Source organism: Zalophus californianus, chromosome 4 (assembly GCF_009762305.2).
Source record: "Zalophus californianus isolate mZalCal1 chromosome 4, mZalCal1.pri.v2, whole genome shotgun sequence".
Classification (NCBI taxonomy): Eukaryota; Metazoa; Chordata; class Mammalia; order Carnivora; family Otariidae; genus Zalophus; species Zalophus californianus.
In genome coordinates this window covers 143,873,528-143,898,404 of record NC_045598.1, presented here as the reverse complement: position 1 = coordinate 143,898,404, position 24,877 = coordinate 143,873,528, and the positions used below count along the sequence as shown (strand labels likewise).

General features: G+C 33.4%; 1 protein-coding gene across 3 annotated transcripts in view; it reads right to left on the bottom strand.

The window, feature by feature from the left end:
* Window positions 1–24,877, bottom strand: part of CNBD1 (cyclic nucleotide binding domain containing 1) — a 433,866-nt gene that overhangs the window by 5,553 nt on the left and 403,436 nt on the right. For all 3 annotated transcript variants that reach the window (XM_027571402.1, XM_027571412.1, XM_027571422.1), the window contains one exon: window positions 8,811–8,870. In XM_027571402.1, coding sequence (XP_027427203.1) covers window positions 8,811–8,870 — 60 coding nt within the window. The remainder of the gene's footprint in view (window positions 1–8,810; window positions 8,871–24,877) is intronic.

Below are 24,877 nucleotides of genomic sequence, written 5' to 3'. Positions count from 1 at the left end.
TGCCTTTTATTCCTTTGCAAATCATATATCTGATAGGGAATTAATATCCAAAATTATAAAGAACAACTAAATAGCATAAAACAATCTGATTAAAAATGAGCAGGGGACCTGAATAGACATTTTTTCCAAAGAAGATGTACAAATGGCTGACAGCTATTTGAAAAGATGCTCAATATCACTAATCATTATGAATGCAAATCAAAATTAATGAGATATCACCACACAGCTGTTAGAATGGTTATCACTAAAAAGACAAGATTTAACAAATGTTGGCAAGGATGAAGAGGTAAAGGAACATTTGGATGTTCTTGGTGGGGATATGAATTGGTTCAACCACTCTAGAAAACAATATAGAGGTTCCTCAGACAATTAAGAACAGAACTACCACATGATTGGCAATCCCACTTCTGGGTAAATATCCAAAGGAAATGAAAACAAGATATCAAAGGGATATATGCACTCCTATGTTTACATCTTATTCATAATAGCCAAGATGTGGAAACAACTTAATCATCCACCAACAGATAAATGTATAAAGAAGATGTGGTATGTATATATAATGGAATATCCTTCAGCCATGAGAGAGAAGGAAATCCTGCCATTTGTGACAACCTGGATGGACCTTGAGGGCATTAAGTGAGGTGAGATAAGTCAGACAGAGAAAGACAAATCCTGTATGACATTACTTATATGTGAAATCTAAAAAAATCAAACTGATAGAAATAGATAGTAGAAAAGTGGTTAGCTGGGGGTGGGACAAAGAGGGAGAGTTTGGTAAAAGGGTACAAACTTTTAGCTATAAGATGAATAATTTCTGAGGATGAATGTATAACATGATGACTATAGTTGACAACACTGTATTGTAGAATTTAAATTATACAAAAATTCTAAAAGAATAGAGCTTAAACGTTCTCTCTCACACACACCAGAAGATAAAAATGTGAGGGGATAGGTGTGTTAATTAACTAGATAGGGGAATTTTTTCACAATGTAAACATATCAAATCACCACGACATACACTTAAAATATCTTAAATTTTATGTGTCAATTATAACTCAGTAAAGTTGAAACAAAAAAAATTATTAGAAATTTAAAGTCTACCCAGCAGACTTTGTCTCCTGCTGTAATTACCAGGCCAAACATAATCCTGATTTTATAAAGTGGTACCTACAAACCTTGTGCCTTTTATTGGTTACATGGGTATCTCAGTACACCATGAGGATGAGATGAGAAAGTACTTTTGTTGTTGATGTGAACACTCTGTTCGTGGTACTTTGTGGACCTACTTGTCTCTTCTGGTACCTGAGAAATTATTGTGTGTCTCAGAGACCAAGTTCCTTTCCTACTCTTTGCTTGAAGGCATACATCTTGAATTCTAAAACGCAAGTTGTGCGTAACAGGAGAATCCATTCGTGGCCTGGCTTAGCCTTCCCCATGCAGAATCCTCCATATACATACATACATATATATACAGGTGTATATTATATATACATATACATGTATATACAATATATATATCGTACATACATATATGTATATTATATACAATTACATACAATTATATTGTATGTAATATACATATATATAATATCATCTGTCAACTTTTCCCTCCTACTCTATGTTTGGCTTGGATTTCTAAATAAAAACAACCAACCAAACAAGAAGTGCCAAAATATTGTCTTCCTACATGGACTTTAAACCTTTTTTTTTTTCCACTGGGGCTCGATAACCCGGCTTCTCTCTCCAAGACCTGTGATAATGATATGCTCTCCATTTTATATGAAGTGCCTCTCTAACAGTAACTGATTTAGCTCTTCTGCCCTGCTGTCCTGAATCTCATCACTGAATTTCCATTCTCCTACCACTGATAAATGGACACTAGGCCTTTGAATGTAATATTTGCAATTGGCCTATGTACAATTTAGACAGATGCTATATCATTAGCTGCTGTTTTAAACAACTTTGGAATTATAATTGGTCTGAAGAAATATATATATCTTTATATTAAGCATCATGGATATTTCCTGAAGTAATACATTAAAGAAAAAATTACAAAACTGTATGTGTACAAGATAAGACATTACTATGTATATTGCACAAAATTAACATAAATAGCAAAGGAACAATTAAAACTAGAAAGGTATTTCATATATAGTTACCCTTGGTAAATAAATCTTAAAGTATTGAATTGAAAGATTTTTTTTTTTTAAGTAGCCTCCATGCGTGGAGCCCAGTGCAGAGCTCAAATCATGACCTTGAGATCGACACCTGAGCCAAAATCAAGAGTCAGCCGTTTAATTGATTGAGCCACCAAGGCACCCCAGAATTGAAAGATGTTTTAATATGATAGAAAAATAGATGAATCTGAGATCTATGATTATTTTTCTACAGGTAGAACTCATATGGTTAATTGTCCCTACAAAAAATTTATTGAGCCTGATATATGTATACTCATACAGACAAATTAAAAACGAAATAAGGATGATCAAAAGTGCTAAACAGAATGGCATCAAAAATCACAAATTATCTCAATATAACTATATAACTAAGGATTTTGGCTTAGTCTTAAACAAGATAGTAAAGCAAATTCAAATAAATTAAGGAAAAACTGTTAAATAAACCTATCTTATCTCACATGCCAATCTTTTTTTTCCTTTACAGCATCCTTTAGAAAACTTCTTACAATATTATGTGTATACTTATTTGTGTCTTTGTTTCTGTAATTTTTGTATCTTCCATTAGAGGTCCAGAAGGTCCACAAAAGCTAGAGATGATTTCATTTCTGTTTACTCCTGATTATTTAGCCAGTCACAGAGTAGTGCTCGATAAATATTAACAAATTGTATGAATTTTTTTCTTCTTTTTTTACATGTCAAGAGATAATGAGTCATTTGAGTTATCCAGATATTCATTCATTGTCATCATTGAACTAATGCTTCCTGAAGGCCTGTCATGTCTGTGCTTAGTTCTGGACATAGCTCTGTAAACAAGAGAACTTACCTTCAAGGAGCTTAAAAGCTAGACAAGATAAACAGAGGAGAATTTCAAATAATGAGACAATGTTCTCAAAGAGAAATGAGAGTGAGAAAGATGCAAAAAAAAATAAAAAATTAAAAATTAAAAAAAGCTTGAGGTCTCCATTTAAAAGCTATAGATACATGTTACAGATTAATAATTAATATTTCTTGTCCTATTAATCTCAGTGGGAAGAATAAGCAAATATGAATTTTGGAACAAAAAGATCAACCAACCAATAGTTGTTATAATGAGAAAAAGATTTTCACTTCTCAATAATGTATTCCATTTCATGAAGACTAGCCTGGAGCATCGGGTCAATTAATATAATAACTTGGTACATAGAAACTTAGGCATAAGAAGTGAAATTTAATTTAGTGGTCTTATGTTAATCATTGAGGGTCCAAAAGAGAGCAACAAAACAATCTTAAAAAAGGAAAATAGAATTTATAAGGGGAACTGAGGGAACTAATCAAATATAGCCTACAGAAGAGATGACTAAGTGGTATTTAATTTCACTTGAAGGGATAGAGTAGAGGCATGATATTAGGGCCAAAGAAACTGGTATGAATGCTGATTTAAACATGTGTCAATAATAAAAAATATATATGCAGCTAGTGCATTTGGACATTTATATTTACCTAAAATTGGGTTTTTTTTGCCCCAAAGAATTATGTGTTTTTGGCTCTGGACTTAAGGAGAAGAAATAACTTATATTGGCTATAACCTAAGTGAGGAAGAATTTTTTGTTTTGTTTTCTTTATGAGTATTTTAGTGGAGTTATTTTTTGTTTTTTTTTTAAGAGTTGTGCTTTTTCAGCACAATTTGGAGATATGCAGTATAGTCAGTTTTGCTCTTCTTGAAAGTAATAAGCAGTTAATATTCTTAGATTAATTCAAGATGCTGAGGTATAAAGACTAATTAAAATAAGCCTTAAAAACTAACAAATACCATTAATCTTTTAATATGTCCATTAAAATCAATCTCTGACCATTGGACCCCTTCTGCAAACTTCATAAAACCATTTAACCCATGAAAATTGTAATTATAGACCAGAGCTGAGTCCATAATTTGGATTTTTATTTGACCTATTGAGTATTAACATTAAAAATTTCTAAATACAGCTTGAAAATTAATATGGAGTGACTACTTCAGATATTTTGAAATGTGATTTCATTTAAATTTTTTGTAATGTTTCTATTTGCTTCAGTTATTTTTTTATGTTAAAATGAATTTCTACTCTGGCTCACAATTCCACTCTGATTCGTAACTTTTTAAATTATTTTATTCCATATGTTAACTGGAATTTAAATAAAAACTTGAAAGTAAAAAAATAGAAGTAAAAAAATAAAATTATTTTATTCCAAATGATTAGATTAACTAAAAACCAAAAACAAAAAAATCCCTATTCTGAGAATAAATTTGAATGAAATATATAGATTGCAACTATTATTTAATATCATTTTTGGTTAAGACTATTAAAGGGATTAAAATACCTTAAGGTATGAAAGTAAAATCTGATAAAGGCATCTATCAAACTACTCTTTCCAGTTCTACATTTCAGTTAACATTATTTATTAAGTTTCCCTATGTTTTCAACACTATTCTGTTTTGCACAGTATCTATTTGCAAGTACCTTAATATATACTTTAAAAGAGAGAAGAAGACACATGTACAAAATATTTAGCAAATAATAGTTCAGTATATAACCATGTATTTAATTGTAAATTACAGACCATAAAAAAGACTACCAGTGGGAGCTAGGGGCAATCAGGAATGTTCAACTGAGAGTGATGGGTGTTGTGACTGAGGGAGTCCTAGGATCTCAATTTGGGTAAGAGGATTGAGGGGAAAACACAAAGAACAAAGCCACAGTAGAATTTGTGCTGGAAGAGTAAGAAAGCTAAACTGAATAGAATGGTCTGAAGGGAAAAACCTTGGGAGGGAAAATTAAGCACAAAAAGCTGAATGTTTATTCTAGGAGTTCAAATCGCGAAGAGGTTTGACTATAGACAGGAATTGCAGGGAGATCAGGTGGCACGGCTGCCTGGGATATATTGTCAAAATGAACAATATAAATAAGAATTGATGCCAAACATTTTTCACTAAAAAGTTAACTTAGAACCAGAAAGAATATATGGCAAATCTAGAATTTTTTTTTTTTGGTTATTGTTAGTTCATACCGAAAAATGATTATTTCCCCTCAAATTTTTACTTTTTACTTAATCTTCCATTATACTGTTAAGGGGCTATCTCATCCTTCCTGATTCCAGCCCTCCAACCAGTTTTGGTGGAAGGACTCCCAATTTCCTCATCACTTCCATTATTCTCTGTAAGTTGAAAATTAAAAGCCACATTTTTTTTCTGGGCCTAGTTGTTAAATCAGGTTTGTGTAAATGGATAATCTCACAGACATCAAGAACCACTTGTGTTCTGGGGCCAATTCCCAGAGGGCCAATTGTGTGCATCTCTCCCAACTATACTTAAAGTGACCTTACACTGGGGGCTTGAAACTGGCAATGATGGGGATATTTACACCATGAAAACTGGCAAATGTTACAAGTCAAATGTTTTTGGTTTGGTTGGTTTTGTTTGAGGGAGGGGAGTAGTTTGTTAAACCTTGATTAACACATTCCATACGCTTTCAATTGGTTTTTAGTTCCAGTTTTTATGACTCAGTGGGAAAATATCTATAGAACACCCATACTGCTTAAGGCCGCTAAGCTAGAAAGCATGAATATGAAAGCTCACAATCTCTTCTTGTTAGTATATGTATAATGCCTGTAGACTGAAATCTGATGTGTTCACTCTCGTGAAATTAAAAAAAATGCCTAGGTTTTTCAATATTCCTTGATATATACATTATAGGAAGAAAGGAAATCAAGGTTGAGTTCCACAACAACTCCTTGGCTCTAGAACAGACATCTTGATAGGAACAATAATCAAATGATAGGTAACAGGGCATTTTCAACAAGAATTCCTGTGGCAGATATATTTGCACAGTTGGCAAATAATCTTAATTTACTTGGGACAAAAGCAACAAACATCAGATATAACTCTGTGGATTGCTCTGTGGATAAATTGTTCCTTTAATAAATCTGAGAGTCTTACACATCCATCTAGTTCATGAATCATTTTCTAAATATGTGGTGAAAGTGTGTCTGACAGCAGGGATGAAGGTCCTTGAGCTCCCAGATTTTCCAGGGATTCCTCCTTTCAAGATTTCGGAAGACATCAACAAAGTTAGGGCAGCTTTATTCTAGGCTATTTCAGCAGTAAAAGCATCTCTCGTAGTATGTTTACCATTCATTCATTCTTTATAATTAGTGAGTTCTCATCAGGTAATAGGCACTATGCTTGTCATTATCTCACCCTTCTTGAAACTCCAATCTAGTAGTGAAACTGACAATAATCAGTTACAAATCAGTTAGAGTGAAGGTGTTTCAGACAATACAGAGAATGGCCTTTTAGGGAATTGAAAGAAATTCACTAAGGTAGGAGATTTTCATAGGGGCAAAGTTCTTAAAAAATCACGTGCAAATTTTCAAAAACAGATTTGTATTTCTTTTTTTTAAGATTTTTAAAAAATTTTATTATGTTATGTTAATCACTGCTGTTATAAACATCTGGGTGCATGTACCCCTTCAGATCACTACATTTGTATCTTTGGGGTAAATACCCAAGTAGTGCAATTGCTGGGTCGTATGGTAGCTCTATTTTCAACTTTTTGATACTGTTTTCCAGAGTGGCTGCACCAACTTTATTTATTTGTCAGAGAGAGAGCACAAGCAGGGGGAGTGGCAGGCAGGGACAGAGGGAGAACAGGCTCCCCACCGAGCACAGAGCCCAACGCGGGGACTTGATCCCAGGGACTCTGGGATCATGACCTGAGCCGAAGGCAGATGCTTAATGCGACTGAGCCACCCAGGCATCCCCAATTTGATTTTCTTAAGGGAATAATGGGAAAGTATTAAATATTTATTTATTTATTTTTGTGTATAGTGTTAAAGAAATGATCAGATTTTATTTTGGAAAGAACCTGAACTTAAAAGAAAAAAATACCTAATCTTTAGTAAATTATAATATTTGGAGTAATGCAAATCCCGGTGGGAGCTAAATTAGTGCTCACAAACTGACAAGAATATGACCAAACTCATAAGAACTAGCTTATCAAGAACACAGGAATTTTTCAAAGCAAGAGCAAACTGTCACTCTGCCAAAGCCTTCATCATTGCAGATGGCTATGGGAAGTAGTGTTTTGATGTGGGAATTCATCCCACTCTTGGCTTCACTGTTCTTCTCTTAATAGAAATAAATATTTGGAAAGTTTTTCTGACATACTTCTTACTAAATGGGTCAGTGTTCCTACCCTACCATACATGCCTACAACATAAAAGAGAAGTACATATTGGGCTTAAAGTCATGTAGTAGTTGTGCACTGCTCACCTATGGTGTCCTAGATCCAGAGCCTAAGATTGAGCTGCTTGAAGACCTTTACCCTTTTTTCTATCTATTTATTTCCATAAAATAAGAAAAACAATAACAGTAGTTAAAGCGATCGAATTACAGGGGATGGGGTAACTGGGTGATAGGAATTAAGGAGGGCACGTGATGTAATGAGCACTGGGTGTTATATGCAACTGATGAATCACTGACCTCTGTATCTGAAACTAATGATACACTATATGTTAACTGAATTTAAGTAAAATAAGTTTAAAAAAAGAGATTAAATTATACAGTATTAAGAGTTTTTTAAAATAAAATGCCCCTATTTAAAATTTCTGCCTGTTATTTTTACTTTCTATTAATTATGCTGTGTCTCATACCAGATTAATCTATCATGTTAACCAGAAAAATAAAGAGAGGTTGTTACCATAAAAGATGATGCATTGTCTTATTTCCTTATGCTATGTTTTAAAAGTTTCTTCATATATTGGAGACTATGTGTCTTAGCTGTCCCACAGTTTCCAGAGCTATTTCTTTTTTGTTTCTAAATTCACTAAAGAGGTACACAAATGAGATATTTAAAGGGTTTCACCCACTGTTGGATAAGTGATGGTGGGGATAGTGGTGATGATGATGGTGATAATAATAATGATAATGATTCTGGGAGTCAAATTTTCATGTGCCAAAAAATTAGATTAATTCCGTAGCAGTGTGAAAATCATCAATAGTCACTAATTTTTCCTTTGGCATATATATTACAAAATAAAGATAGTTTTATCTTCACTTGCCAACTTCATGCTATAGCTCCTCACAGAAAAAAACATAAAATTAAAAATAACTCATTGCTTCTGGAACTGGGCAAACCCAAGTTGTATTACTGGGCAGTTATACTAACTATCTTTGTCATTTGAACAAGTTCCTTAATCTCCACAGTCCTTAGATTCCTCTGCCATAAAATAAGAAAAACTGTAGTTAAAGAGTTAAACGATACAGCATATATAAATTGTTTAGCACAGAGTAGGTACTTAATGCATAATCTTCCTTCTAAATTGGAAAAAAAAATGGAATTACTACAAATTTATTTTACATGTTTCTTACAAGACAGTACTAAGCTATAAAGAATTAATAATTTTAATTTAGTAATTCAATTATTGCTTAATTACTTAAGCTACAAAGAATTAAACAATATTTTTTTCAGTAAAACTGTTTTCTTTAACATCAATTTATTACAATTGTATTCCCTAATAGTCGTCCTCTCTGAAAAAAGTTACCACTAATTTAATAAAGGTTACCATAATGAAAGAAGATTAGTTATTCTATATATTTTGTTGCAATATGCAGTGCTGTACCTTGAAATTTTTCCATTCCTTTTTTTGTTCCCTTTGCAAATATTCATTTTTGACATCGTCCTATAAGAAAATAAGACTCGATTGATTAAATGTGCCAATACATTTTTAGTTATATAGTATTCTGTACTGTGATTCAAACTACTAGATTTAAAAATCAAAGCAAACCTTGAACATGTATAACTGTGGGCAGCTAGAAAAACAAAGGCCTAGGTGTTAAACAGGCACATGACAAAAAGAGATGCGATAACTTGTTTGAGCCAAGCATCAGATATGAATACAGAGTCAGATCTTCAAGGACAAATAGAGGTTTTGAAATAAAATTCTATGGTAGCTTATAATGGATAATTATCAAGTACATAAATAACTTAATTATATTTATATAAATTCACACACAGAGTTTCCAGGTATTCTTGTATCTTCATAACACTTCCATTTTATAAAATAGAAAACAACTAAGAAACAGAGGGATGAAATTAGAATGGTTCTGCATTTTTTAAATAAAGACTTGCTCAACATGATCTCTGTGTTACTATGTCACACTGAAATTATTATTCCATTTCTTCTGCGTATAACATCATTTTTGTTTTTATTGTTTTCAAATTTAAATTATGAACACAATGAGTGAATATAGGTCTACATTTACGTTGAGTGTTTATAGAAAATGTACATAAAAATTAAAAGCCAACAATTATCTTACTAAGAGTCTTCCAAAAAGCTTCTAGTTATCAAGTTCAAAAGGATATTTTACATTTTAGAAGGACATGATTGCTCATCTATTATATTTTACATAACTTAGAAGGACACAAACACATGAATATAAAAACTGATTTCTTAAGCAAAAATAAGAGAGCACCACTTAACATATAAGCTCTTCATATCAAAACCTGTAATAGTACCTTATGGCCTATGTATAGTCAAAAAAATTCAAGTGATAATGAATTTGGTTCATACATTGTATCACATAATAAAAATATTAAAGACATAATATACAGCAACTTATTTCTCTTCTGGAATATGATCTTTCACATAAAATAGTAAGTTTCCAATTGTTCAACATGATGGACAGTACATGTTACAGTTAATAAAATAATCAAATAAACAATGTAATAGAGAGTAAGTCACATCAATTATTCATTTTCAGCAAACATATATGAATAAAAACTAACTAAACATAATTCAAATCCTGGTAATTCAGCAGGCACATAAGTATCTTTCTCGTTACTTTTGTTTTTACTTTAGTCTCCAAATAATATCAGTTTTACAGTGATAAATACTATATAAAACTACTTTTGTTTTTGTTTGGAGATTTGTGATAGTTTGGCAATCACTTGGGAATCATGCTTGTGATGACTCCCAGTGTAAAGCAAACCTTAGGATTAAATGCAGTGGCTGAGGGGCTGAGGTTTCCCTGACATTATTATTCCTCATATAAAGATAATCTGCTGGATAACTTCACACTGTAGAATAACTAATGACCCCATTCTCTTTCTGGCAGTCCAAATGAGACATCTTTCAGTGAAAACAAAAAACAGAATGTTCAACATTAGTGGATGACCAGGGTGACACACTAAACCTATGCAGGGAGTGGAAATCCTAGCTCCTCTCATATGTGTAAGAAATGCTGACCAGTGGCGTGTAAGATTTCCTGGTAGCATCATCTGGTTTTGTAAAAGTAGAATTTTTCTCATGTATTAGATAATGATACCCTTCACATTCCAATTTCTATCCTGCTGCCAAAACTATTTTTCTTTTGAAAATAATATTAATGATCCATTAGATTTTTAAGCTGTAATTAGTTTTATTCCTTTCATACTTTCTACATAAAGTAACAAAAGACTATAACACACAAAGATAATTTATTTGCACTATCAAATAAAATATTGGTCTTTTTTGCCCCAAAATCCATGTGACTTTCTCTATTATTCATTTTTAACCTACTCAAATATCATATTCTCAGTGTCTTCTCCCGTGAACTGTACTCTTCTCCGTGAAGGTCCCTTCTCATCCTGTTCAGGCTGCAATACAGTGCTTGGTAGCACCCTGTGCAGGCACTCTCCTTACCCTGTAAACTGCAAAACCTTGTGCAGAACTTCTGGACCATTCTGAGAGGACCTGTACTCAATCATTTTGTGCTCTCATGCCCTCCGTGGGACCAGCCCTCCCAAGCAGGCAACCTTCTCAAACTGCTCAGGCTAGGACACTCAACACTCATCCTTACTCTGAGCATGCTCAGACACTCTGTGTCTATTGTCCCTCAATCTGGATGCCTTCATCAGCTGTCTCAGGCTCCAATATCCCCTGCCATGCAACCCTACTAGGTAAATGCCACATTGTCCTGCATGGGCCTCCACACCCTGTTCTGGAGGCCACCCTTCCTTGCTGGCGCTGCCTTGCCCACCCATGGCTTCAGGACTAACGTGTACAAGAAGGGAAGGAAATGGAAAGAAGAAGCCCTTCTACATATATACTCTGTACATATACCCCTACGTATATACTCATAGATATACAAAATACATATGTACATATATTTGTACATATAGTACAAATGCTATATACATAATTGAGAATATGCTAATAGTGAAAAAATCAACTGACACTATTTACAACTGAGCTATTTGTTTCAGATCTTACATTTTGGCACAAGTCTAATAATTCTGTTGTGAGTGCATGCAAATAACTTAAGTGTAACTGTTTAACTTGGAGAATCAACCTTTTTTACATATTTGTCGTGTCCTAAGTTATTTAAATGACTTGACTATTTAATTGTTTCTTAAATTTGTTTCTACTCATGAAAAAAATTTTTTAAGATTTTATTTATTTATTTGACAGAGAGAGAGAGAGCACAAGCAGAGGAGCGGCAGGCAGAGGGAGAGGGAGAAGCAGGCTCCCGCTGAGCAGTAGAAATAACATAGCACAGCAAAAGAAACAGTCAACAAAACCAAAAGACAACCGACAGAATGGAAAAGATATTGCAAATGACATATCAGGTAAAGGGCTAGTATCCAAAATCTATAAAGATCTTATCAAACTAAACACCCAAAGAACAAATGGATCCAATCAAGAAATGGGCAGAAGACATGAACAGACATTTTTCCAAAGAAGGACATCCAAATGGCCAACAGACACATGAAAAAGTGCTCGACATCGCTCAGCATCAGGGAAATCCAAATCAAAACCTCAATGAGAAAACACCTCACACCAGTCAGAATGGCTAAAATTAGCAAGTCAGGAAACGACAGATGTTGGCGGGGATGCGGAGAAAGGGGAACCCTGCTACACTGTTGGTGGGAATGCAAGCTGGTGCAGCCACTCTGGAAAACAGTATGGAGGTTCCTGAAACAGTTGAAAATAGAGCTTCCTACGATCCAGCAATTGCACTACTGGTATTTACCCCAAAGATACAAATGTAGGGATCCGAAGGGGTACGTGCACCCTGATGTTTATAGCAGCAATGTCCACAATAGCCAAACTATGGAAAGAGCCAAAATGTCCATCACAGATGAATGGATAAAGAAGATGTAGTATATATATTCAAAGGAATATTATGCAGCCATCAAAAGGAATGAAATCTTGCCATTTGCAATGATGAGGATGGAACTGGAGGGTTTTATGCTGAGCGAAATATGTCAATAAGTCAATCAAAGAAAGACATGTATCATATGATCTCACTAATATGAAGAATTCTTAATCTCAGGAAACAAACTGAGGGTTGCTGGAGTGGTGGGGGGTGGGAAGGATGGGGTGGCTGGGTGATAGACATTGGGGAGGGTATGTGCTATGGTGAGCGCTGTGAATTGTGTAAAACTGTTGAATCACAGACTTGTACCTCTGAAACAAATAATACATTATATGTTAAAAAAAAAAAAGAAGATAGCAGGAAGGGAAAAATGAAGGGGGGTAGATCAGAGGGGGAGACAAACCCTGAGACACTATGGACTCTGAGAACAAACTGAGGGTTCTAGAGGGGGGTGGGGGGGGGGTGGTGGGTTAGCCTGGTGATGGGTATTAAAGAGGGCACCTATTGAATGGAGCACAGGGTGTTATACACAAACAATGAATCATGGAACACTACATCAAAAACTAATGATGTGATGTACAGTGATTAACATAACATAATAAAATAAAATAATAAAATAATATACCCCAATAATGAAATCCTTGAACTTCAAATTTCTCATGCAATACAATAAAGTTATGTTCATACTCTGTTATTTGTATTTATTCTTTTGGAAAAATGATGGTATTGTTATCTCAGGAAATTTGGCATGGTAACCTCAACTTCTCAGGAAAAAAAAATGTGTGGTTCTAGCACAAAATAGTTGTTAGGATTTGAATTATTGGAAGTTTCGTATGTGTAGTAAAATATTTTAAACTCATTTATGCAAAGGTATCCTTTTTTACAGCAAAATGGTCAAAGTAATAAGATAAAAATCTCTGAGTTGTCTTACTCAAGAACTTTGCTATTATGAGAATTGCACCTACTTAACATTTGATAATGGGGGGTGGATTTGGAAAATATTCTTGTAGTTTCTGAAAAAATTACTCCTTATCAAGTAAATAGTTGTATTTATTTTGAGACCTTGTATTAGATTCCATTATTATTCAGAAACTGGTATATTTGGCTAGTATTTCATTGCTGTGAAGAAAAAGAAGTTGATTTGCTTCTTTCTTTTTTTAAAGATTTTATTATTTTATTTGACAGAGAGAGATAGCAAGAGCAGGAACACAAGTGGAGGGAATGAGAGAGGGTAAAGCAGGCCTCCCACTGAGCAGGGGGCCTGACGCGGGGCTCGAGCCCAGGACTCTGGGATCATGACCTGAGCCGAAGGCAGATGCTTAACAACTGAGCCACCCAGGTGCCCCTGATTTGCTTCCTTCTGTTAGAAACCACAAAAATGAAAATGGAAGAAATGAATATCCATAAACTGCAAAATAGAGAAAAATAAAAGATGTCAATCTTTACCCTTCAATTTTATATACCTCCTTACTATTAAAAAAATGCCAAGTGTACATTTCCACTCAGAACTATGTCTAGAGGAAAGCTTTCTCAAGTACATAAATGTTCCTGCTTAATTTGTTCTTAACATTTATTGTTTATGAACATTAAGCTGGAGAGAGTTCATAATTTTTAGGTCAGACAAATATCCAGTAGGATACATCTAACTGGACATGGCTGGAAGAATACAAATATTGACCATTTCTCCATACTCAAATTTCAGTGAAATGAAACAAAAATACTAAGATAAAATCAAATGCATAGCAATGTTGAGAAGGAGAACCCAAAGACCGGTAAGATACTGTATAAGATAGAAAGCTCAAGGAATCTGACAAAGATAATAATAATCTCATATACATAAATGTGATATATTAAAAAAACCCCAAGGATCAAAAAACTTTTCCTACAGAAGGAACATTTGCTTGAGAGACCAGCCAGTTAATGCATATATTAAGTGGCCTTTTGAATGTTTCTTCATCAGAGTGGCTGACTTCAGTATAAGTCCTCAGAATAAAGTTAAGTAATTCCACGATTAGAATAGTGAGTGATGAGCTTTATTTTGGGAGGCCAGTGTAGGTTTTGGGTCAGAGAAACAGGGTAACATTATCAGAGCTTTACACCATCCTGCTGCTATTAGCCTTACACACATACCCCTGAAGGAATCAAGAGCCAAGCTACACATCAATGGTAAATTCAATAATCTCCTCCTGTTGCCCACTTTGTCTCACATGGTCCAAAAAACCTAAGGTTTCTTTAAGCAGAATCTGCATTTCTTGGTTTGTACAGAGTTCCTACCTGGGTTGAAGATGAGCATTCCGACTACCCGATGTGGATGTCTATAAATATAGACATAAATTCAAAGACCATAATAGATATATTTAATGTTAAATCATATTCCTGGAAATTAAAAACATAACTAGATATACTTTTTACAACTTCCTGCATCAGATGAATAGTAAAATAGACAGACTTGATGATTCACTCTGGTAAGCTATAAGATTGTATGGAGGTTTTATCTTAATACATTAAAAAGTGCAAAGGAATCAAAATGGAAAGAATGAATAGAGTTAGAGAAAAGAAGAGCAAATCTAGGGTATTTAGGATTCATTTAGCATGTGCTAGAAGGAATAATAGAGATCAGAACCTTTACAATATGAAGGCTTTAGTGTTCGGATGCCACAACTACCTTTCTGAACTCATCTCCTTCCCCTCATCCACTCCAGCCACTCTGGCCTTTTTATATTCCTTGCACTTGTTTACCATGTTCTTAACTCAAATAAGAATTGGACTTTTGAATATGTCTGTTCCCCCTGTCTGGGACACACTTCCATAAAATAACTGTTTGACTGATTCCTTCAGGTCTTTGCTCAAATGTCAGTATATCCATAGACTTTCCCTGTTTATGCTTTATAAAATTACCCCTCCAACCCAGTCTGGGGCACTCCATCTTTCTCTAGCTCTGCTATATTTATCCCGACAATGCTGATTACAGTCAAATAATTTATGTACACTTTTATTTTCAGTCTCTTTTGTCAGACTGCAGGTACTTGGCTCTGTTTTGCCACCTACTACGTCCCCTGTACTCAGAGCACTGTCTCAAACATAATAGGCACTTAATAAGTACTTGTTGAATGACTGAATGAATGAAAAAATGAATGAATGGTAGACAACAATTTTCTTAAGCTTCTGAGAGAGTTATAAATTCAGAACAAAAAAACCCACAACTTTCATTGGCAAGGGTATATGTTCAGAAATTAATGACCTCAAGAACAAAGGAGAGTCAAGACAGAAACTTAAGAAAAAAGCATAACACAGGGAAAAATGAGGTTGACTTCAGATCATTTATCTGCAACAATGAGCCATGAAGCAATAAAATAATCTTGAAGCTGTGGTTATTTACTCAAATAACTAGCATTCAAATGTGAACTGAAAATAAGATTTTGGTACATGAAAACATTAAAAAAAGACATTTTAAAAATCAAACTGAAAAAAAGGCATATTGAAAGACTTAAGAAACAGGAAATTTAAACTTAAATATTATCATTGGAAATGTGACCTTGAAACACTTAAATTGGGAAATTGTTGATAGCTAAATGAGGCAGGATTTCAGAAAATACTAACATTTGTGTATTAACTTTCCAGATGAAATAAAAAGAACATTAGGTGAAATGGAAGGTAAAACAGCATATTAACATATTTTATTCAGGTCATATCTGTTTGTATTTCCAAATTCATTTTGAATTGGAAAATGGAAGCATGTATCTGGATCATTGACTAATATGTTTACTGTGATTTTCATATATGGATTTCTAGTAGAAATGTTTTATTTTGTGTTAGAAAGAGGAAATATTAGGGGACAAGAAGGACCTTAGTTTTTATTTCCGTTTATCTTCTGTATATTTCATCCTTGAAACATGAATTAGGGCGCCTGGGTGGCTCAGTTGGTTAAGCGACTGCCTTCGGCTCAGGTCATGATCCTGGAGTCCCGGGATCGAGTCCCGCATCGGGCTCCCTGCTCAGCAGGGAGTCTGCTTCTCCCTCTGACCCTCTTCCCTCTCGTGCTTTCTATCTCTCATTCTCTCTCTCTCTCAAATAAATAAATAAAAAAAAAAAATAAATAAAAAAAAAAAAAAAAAAAGAAACATGAATTAAAATTTTGGAAAAAAATCTGGTATTTATAGTCAACAACACAAAAGACAATATGTAAAGAAGACATTTCAACCCCAAATTATTTCAAATCCAATTCTTTTATAATAAAATACTCTCAAAGGAAAGGGACTAAACAGAAAATAAATATGCTGTTTATTTTTTTTCTTTATTAAATAAATACATGCATCATACTGTAAAGGGTTTGAAAGTAAAAAAGTATCTGAAATAAAAATAAAATTAAATAAAATAAAAAATAAAAATTCTTATGTTCTCACTTCCTCCGGCCACACTTCCCACCTTACAGATAACCACTGACAGACATTAACAATGACAAGTTCTAGGAACATGCAAGTTGGAATTTTGAAAGCAAGAACATAGATCTACAAAGATATCTAGTCAAATAAATTACTTGTGAGGGCACCAAAAGGATTTTGAGAAAGAATATTGTGATCTTCCTATTTCAAGATAGGAAATCAAGACATTTCAATGCTAATTCTTATGAGAACATGCATTATCAGAACACAGGCCTTATTATTTTTTGCAATACAGAACTGAAACATAATTGCATTACTTGAGCTAGGGCACTCAGTTCACTTGCAAAAATTTTCTGGTTTAGGGCACCTGGGTGGCTCAGTCGTTAAGCGTCTGCCTTCGGCTCAGGTCACGATCCCGGAATCCTGGGATCGAGTCCCACATCGGGCTCCCCGGGAAGCCTGCTTCTCCCTCTGCCACTCCCCCTGCTTGTGTTCCCTCTCTCACTGTGTCTCTCTCTGTCAAATAAATAAATAAAATCTTTAAAAAAAATTTTCTGGTTTATACTTTGACGATTCTAAATGAAACATCAATTAACTTTTTAAATATAAAAATGGCATTCTAACATTATAGCAATCATATAATATATATGTTATATAATATATAACAGTTGTACCAGGTAGACTCTATGTTCAGCTCATGCTAACACTTTAACAGAAGTTAAGGTAGAAACAGGAAGACACTGCTTCTGCACTTAAGCAGCTTATATTTTAGTAGAAGGGAGAGGTAATTTTAAATGACTGAAAAATGAAATTAAATGATGTGCAAGATCCAGACGCAATATGGAACAAGGAAGCGAGCCAGGAACCTTCCCAGCAGGTGTGCAGCATTTGGAGAGGCTTCAGAGAGGAAGTTTCCCATGGAGAGGATTTGAAAGATGAACTTACCAGGTTTGTAAGAGAAGAATACAACATAGGCAAAGGTACAGAGGTGTGAAATAAGATGGTGTATTTAAGAAATTTAAAGCAATTCGGCATTGGTAGAGCATAAAGTAAAGAAGAGTAAATGGCAAGAGAGGACCCTGGAGAAGTTGTCAGGGGCTGAATCATGGATGGACTTGTGTTAGCTAAGTGACTTGGACTCTAACCTGTAAGACATGCATATGAATGACAGCTTTAGAATTGGGGGATGTTTAGAGGGTATATTATCCAAATGTATCTTAAGACTTTCAAAATCATCTATTACCATTGAGTGAATGTGATCTCTGACCAATATTACACAAAATTCCTGAGCATCTATGTTCATCTGTCATTGCTGGAAAGGTCCTGAGAGCAAATTTCACAAAAGAGTCTGGATTATGTATTGTCAAAGAAGGAAATTCTGGGCTTAGAGGGAAGGTCATTAATTTTAGAAACATACCAGGTTTGTTAAATCACATAGAAAATCATTAGCAAAATGTGATTTGGCCTGGATTCAATAATAGATTTCACTTGTTTCAATCTTTATGGTAAACTATGGAAATATTAATTCATTACATATTTTTGTTTTCAATCAATCATTTAAAGATGTTTATTTATGTACCTTAAAGAGTTGAGTGCTGTTGTGGGATGTGTGAAATAAAAAAAGTATTGCTCTTAGTTTAAAAATGTATAAGCTTGTTGGGGATATAGGGCATAAACATTTTAAATATTAAATTATGCAAGATATAAATAAAAGAAGGTATCACCAGGTGTCAGCTTTATTGTTAACTGAATTTCTTTATTGCTAAAGAAATAAGCACTATTCACTTGTGACTTCCTTAGAAATTCTTGTTTTCTTCAATTCTAAGATTTATCATCAATTTTATCAAATGGACCTGGTCTAGATAGAGTAGTCAATTACCAAAAATATGTCCATAATTACAATATTGGATCTAGGATGCTAGATCATCATAATGTATATGTAAGGAATGCCACAAGATGATAAACAGAAGAGTATATGATCCATAAAAATGGATAAAAATGAATACCTTAGTTCAGGTAGTAGAAGTCATTGCAAATATGAGATGACATGGAATAAAATGTAAATAGGTAAAGTGGTAATTTGTACATGAGTCAAACCCCTTTCAACAGAGAATTGAAATTGCAATTTAACATTCAGTGAGTTTCCAAAGCAGTCCCAGAGCCCGGGGACTGAAAACAGAATAATATTTACCTTACATAATTTGAAGGTGTGATGGACTATATTGAATGCATTGTGCCCTAAGGTATCATTTGTTACCAAAGGTCTATCAAAGACCACTAAATTTCAAATTCAATAAATTCAGGACTAAGTTGAAAAACCAGTGAGGTCAAAATTATCGAGACTATTTTGTCAAACTTTAACAAAAGATGAGACATTGAATGTCTTGGTAGTCGATAGTCATCAGAGCAATAATGGGATATTGGCATGCACACTATTTCACACTTAACTGAGTTGATGTGAATGTTTTCTTTTTACTGACTTTATTTTAAATGGTATAGGAATTAAGTTCCAGATTTATTTTGGTTATCCACAGAATTTCTATGAATGGTATTTGTAAGCAAAAGAATTTCAAAGATAACAGTAGAGATTTTAAGTTAAGACTATCTTGAAACCATTAAATAAAATTTGATAAAAACAAACATTTACACATATTTGACTGTATTATCATATAAGCAGTAAAGAAAGAAGCTAAAAAGAAATCAAGTTTGTCAGTTGCACACTGGTTAACATTTTAAAAAGAATTCATAAAGATATATATTCAATACCTAGATTAAATGAAACAGAATTGTGCCATATTTAAATAAAAGTGTGGATCAATAATGTTTTGCCTACAGTTTCTAAAGTATGAAAAATAAATATGAAAGATGTCATTTCTAGAATAGTTTAATCAAGATACAGTATATTGAATGGGTAGGAGCATGGGCACTGGAGCCAGATAGTCTGGGTTCCATTTCCAGTCATGGGCCTTATGAACCAAAAGACCTTGGGAAATTTATCCAACTTCTTTGTACCTCAATGTCTTTATCTCAAAAACAGAGATGATATTAACAGCTACCTCACTGAATTGTTGTAAGGTTTTAAGTCATTAACTGTAAAGCATAGAGTAAATACTCTGTGTCAACTATTAACTGCTCAACTATAGCAATTTAAAATCAAAGAGAATGGAAAATCAAAAAGATATCCCTAGTATCTTTTGGAAAAGGAAGCTCACTCATTTTCTTTCTTAAAATGAGTGAAGCAGTATCTCACATGAGTATTTTGATATTATTCATTTCTACCATTAAAGGTGACTTATCTCTTTAGAAAAGAAGTTAATGCTTGTGATAACCACAGATTATCTAGTTTTATCATTCTTAGACCTGTAGGAAAATTAATTTAATAATTAACTCCATATTTAGCTATTTTTATAATGTCTGGTTATAACAAAACATGGCTTGAAATGAGAACTAAATGAATTAGCAAATTCAGATTTGCTTTATATTAATGGTTAGAACCATAACAGAATTATACATTGAACACATATGTTGGTTCTTCTGTTAATATTAAATTTCATTATATTTCAAATTGGTGTACATTATTACTCATAAATATCACATGGGCCATAGTATGTATTGGTCCATGTTGAAATGTTAAGAATTGTGTTTAATCCTGAAGTGTAAAGGTATAAACCTTTTGGAAAATACTATGTATCTATATCTCCATTTATATCTGTATCTGTCTATGTTTGTAAAATATGTCTTTTTTCTTTTTTTAGTCTATTTTTTCAATACCTTATTGTCTAATATATAACTATTTAAGCTGAGTTCCTCTAATCACCAACCTTCAGCATTTTCAGAAATTAATAACTCCTCTGTGGGGGGCTGCATAGGAAAAGAAAACAGAAGAAAAACTCCCAACAGGTTATGTACATACTCAGATGGGTTCATTGCAGTACTTTGCTGCTTTTGCTCTGTGTTCTATTATTATTTACAGGTTTGCTATCTCTTCTCACAAACTACATACAGTATCCTTCTAAAAGCTATGATTAAAAAGGACTGGGGGGTCTCCTTTCTCTTACATTTTACGGAGATGCTGAGTGGTTTCTAGCTTCGTGTAAAATTGTCCTGATTATTTTGTGATTGATGTTAGTATGAGTAATAAAAATAATGGTTGAGAATCTAAATTAGAAAGTAGGGAATTTGGTAATATACTTGTGCTTTTGTCTGCAAAATATAAACAGGCTGTTGTACTTCATGAAAATAGCAAATTTTGCACTGCCTCTGTACACATTGGCGAGGCTACATTGAGATAGTCCAGATGTGACAGATGCATGAATCGCACTGAGCTGATCTTTATCCTGGAGGAAATCCCAGAATATTCTGGCCAGAGAAAGGTTAAAGAAAGCACTTAGACTTACATCATGTACAACTTTAAGTCCGGAAGCAATAATGAATAGCTTGTTTTGTTTATTTGTATTTGAGATTTTTAAGACAACACCCATTGTGAAATGCCACAGGGCATATGTATCATGAAAAATAAACAAAATACAAAAAGCTAAAAGTCATTTTTAATTAACATATCAATTATGAAAAGCTCAACTGAACAGATGTCCCTTGCTTTGTGCCCAGAAGTTCAATGAACTAGAGCTCTGTCAGGTCAATAGAAAAAAAAAGTTCAACAGACTAAAAGTCTTAGGACTCTTAATAGGAGCACTCCTGTTGATTTTACCCTTTGTGATTGTACATATAGATAGATATCCCCCTAAAAATATCAAAGACCAATGTCATATGAAGGTTTCCTGATTGTATTTGAATTTTATCACTGAGGAATTACATTTTTATTACATCATTCAATATACATGGATGGAAGTCACTGAACTAAGTATACCTGGGTTATATAACCAACATTGTACCTTTCTGACACCCATATCCTCAATCTATTTTCCACATGAGTAATTTTTATGAAATATAGACTGCATACCTTCCCGCCTAAAAATCTCAATGGAATACTAGTGATGGTAGGAGAAGATCTGGATATATAAAAATCAAGTCATTCACAAAATATGACACCAAGTAAGTTCTCAGACTCCTCTGCTATAAATATCTATCACAATCTCTCCATTTCAACCTTATGTTTTCCTTACTAAAAATGATTCATGTGGTGCTCAAAGTATAGATCATCTCCCCGCTTCCTACTATATACATCTGGAAAACTCTGTTGATTCTTCAAAGCTTAGATAAAATGTTTCCTATAGAATCATTACATCAATACTTCATAATTTCTACCTGCAAAATTAACTGTTCTTTACCTTGTCTTATTGTTTTTGATAAGAATGCATTCTAGCCCTACTATGATGGCTTAAAGAAGTCATAGTTGATTGGATTAATGATATACAAATCTGTTGGTAGGCTGTTCAATTTACTAAAGCAATCAATGAAACAGGCTCTTTCTATCTCTTTTGCTACGACACCTGTTTGTAGGCACCATGATAACAAAATGGCCACTTCTTTTCTCATAGCCTGTGTTCCAAGTTAGAGGAATGAGAAAGGTCAAGTACATTTTTCGAGTGAGATATAGTCTGTTTCTTTAGAAGTGAGGCCATCTGTAGAGAACCTCTCTAAATATTTAATCAGGTGACATGAACACTCCAGCTGCAATAGAGTTTGAGAAAATAAATATTTTTAAATTCCAGTATCTAAAGTAGAGAACACTGAAAACATCAGTATGTAAGTGACTCCATAATGTTTCTCCAACTGTCATAAACTAACCAATTTTACTATTATATTATAGGTATTAATATAATTTATATTCAATTCTGCAATTCTGAGCTCTTTGAAGGAAAATACTATAATTTTAATAATCTTATCCCTCATGCCATGAATAATTTTTAGACTATATTTGTAGAACAGATAGCTCCAGGAAGAAGATACTTTTGATAGAACCCCAGGCTTTGAAATAAGACACCGGAAGTCTATACACAAGCAGAAGGGCAACCTGAAAATAGACAAATCATGATTATATCAAGGTAAACTTCCAATAATCTTTCTGCTAACTAGAAAAAAAATTCCCCTTGGAAGAAAATAACATTGTTCTGAGCCTCTATATTTTTGTCAAATATTTTTCAAAGAGAGATTTAATCATAATTCATTCCTACCATTCATTCATTCCTACCATCTTACTTTCACCCATGAGAGTTCCAATAGTTTTACATCCTAGCCAACCCTTAGCACTATCAATTTTTTTAAATTTATTACATATGTAGTGATATTCATTAAAGTTTTATTATTTATTATATTGAAGACTAATTAAGTTGAGCATTTTTACATGTGCTTTTTGACTATTTGTATGTCATATTTTGTGAAGTGTGTGTTCAAAATTTAACCATGTTTTAATTAGTTTGTTTCCTTTTTTCCTTTGTAAGATATTTTTATATTCTCTATCCCTTATCACATATATATCTTTCAAATAAGCTCTCCTAGTGTCGGTTTTACTGTTTTATTTTATTAATCATGACTTTTCATAATATTTTTACTAAGATATAATGTGCATACCATAACATTTACACTTTTAAAGTGTAGAGTTTAGTGTTTTTCTTCCTATGGTTGCAGAGCTGTACAATCACCAACATTATCTAATTTTAGCTCAGGTCATTTTTTTTTTCCTTTAACGTTATCTAATTTTAGATGAGGAGAAATTTTTAATTTTGTAGTTCAATTTATCACTTTGTTTTCTTTATATGACTCATATTTTCTGTCTTTTGTCTGGTAAATCTTTGTTTATTCCAAGTTGCAAAGGTTTTCTTCCATGTATTCTTCTGAAATTTGTACTTTCAACATTTTTTAGTTAAAGTGTGTCCGTGAGGTGGTATAAGGCACAAACTTTGTTTTTTCATATGTATATCCAATATTGACAGCACAATATGTTGAAAAGGTTATTCTTTCTTCGTTAAAGAATCGTGTCAACTTTGTTGACCATCTATGCATGGGTCTACTCCTTTTTTTTTCTTTTGTAAATTTTTATTTAAATTTTAGTTAGTTAACATACAGTGCAATATTGGTTTCAGGAGTAGAATTCAGTGGTTCATCACTTATATATGACACACCCAGTGCTTATCATAAGTCCCTCCTTAATGCTCATCACCCATCTAGCCCATCTCCTACCCACCTCCTTCCATCAACCTTCAGTTTGTTCTCTATCATTAAGAATCTCTTATGGTTTGTTCCCCTCTCTCTTTGCATGGGTCTACGCCTATTTGTATATTCTGTTCCAGTGATTCATTATACCAATATCATTTGGTCAGTGTAGCTCAGTAGTATGTCTTGATATCTCGTTCATCTGTTTCTAAATTGTGCACATCTATTTTAAATATTTTCATATATTTCTAAATTGTTTTGGCTAGTCTGTATACTTTACATTTACATATAAATTTTACAATCAATTTTTAAATTTCTAGAGAAAATCATTCTGGAATTTGTATTGTAATTATGTTTAACTATAGATCAAATTGGGAATTATTGCCATGTTAACAATTTTGAGTCTTTCAATCCATGAACATGGTATATCTCTACATTTACTTGTCTTCTTTGTTTTTTTTTCTCAACAATTATTTTTAGTTTTCAGTGTATCTAAATATTTCATGGTTTCAGTGGTATTTTATTTGATGTATTTTCCCCATTTTTTTGAGGTACAATTGACAAAACTTTAAAAGTTTAAAGTTTGCCAAATGATGACTTCATATACATATACATTGTGGAATCATTGCTACAGTCAAGTTAGTTAACATAATTAACACACTCATCACCTTACATAGTTCCCCCCCTTTTTTTTTTCTGGAGAACAGATACCAAAATTTTAAGTAAGAAATGTACAGCAAAATTTTATATATATCTCTACATATCATATCATATTACATATATGTGTGAATTTGTGTCTTGTTTTAATCCTATTGAGACTGGTGCCATTTTTGTTTAAGCAGGCAATAGACCTGGTTAGTTAGGTTTAGGCTGTAAGTTGCAACACACCTTTTGTGGGCTGTTACTCCAGTGTCAGTTAAGTTTTCAAGGACCTTGAAGTGCTCTTCAGCTCTGTCCCCAGTATGTGCCACCCATGGCCAGCCTAGGTGGTGGTCTACTTGCTCGCTTAGTTCTAAGTCTTTTTTAATGCTGCTTAGGAATAGTTCTACACATGT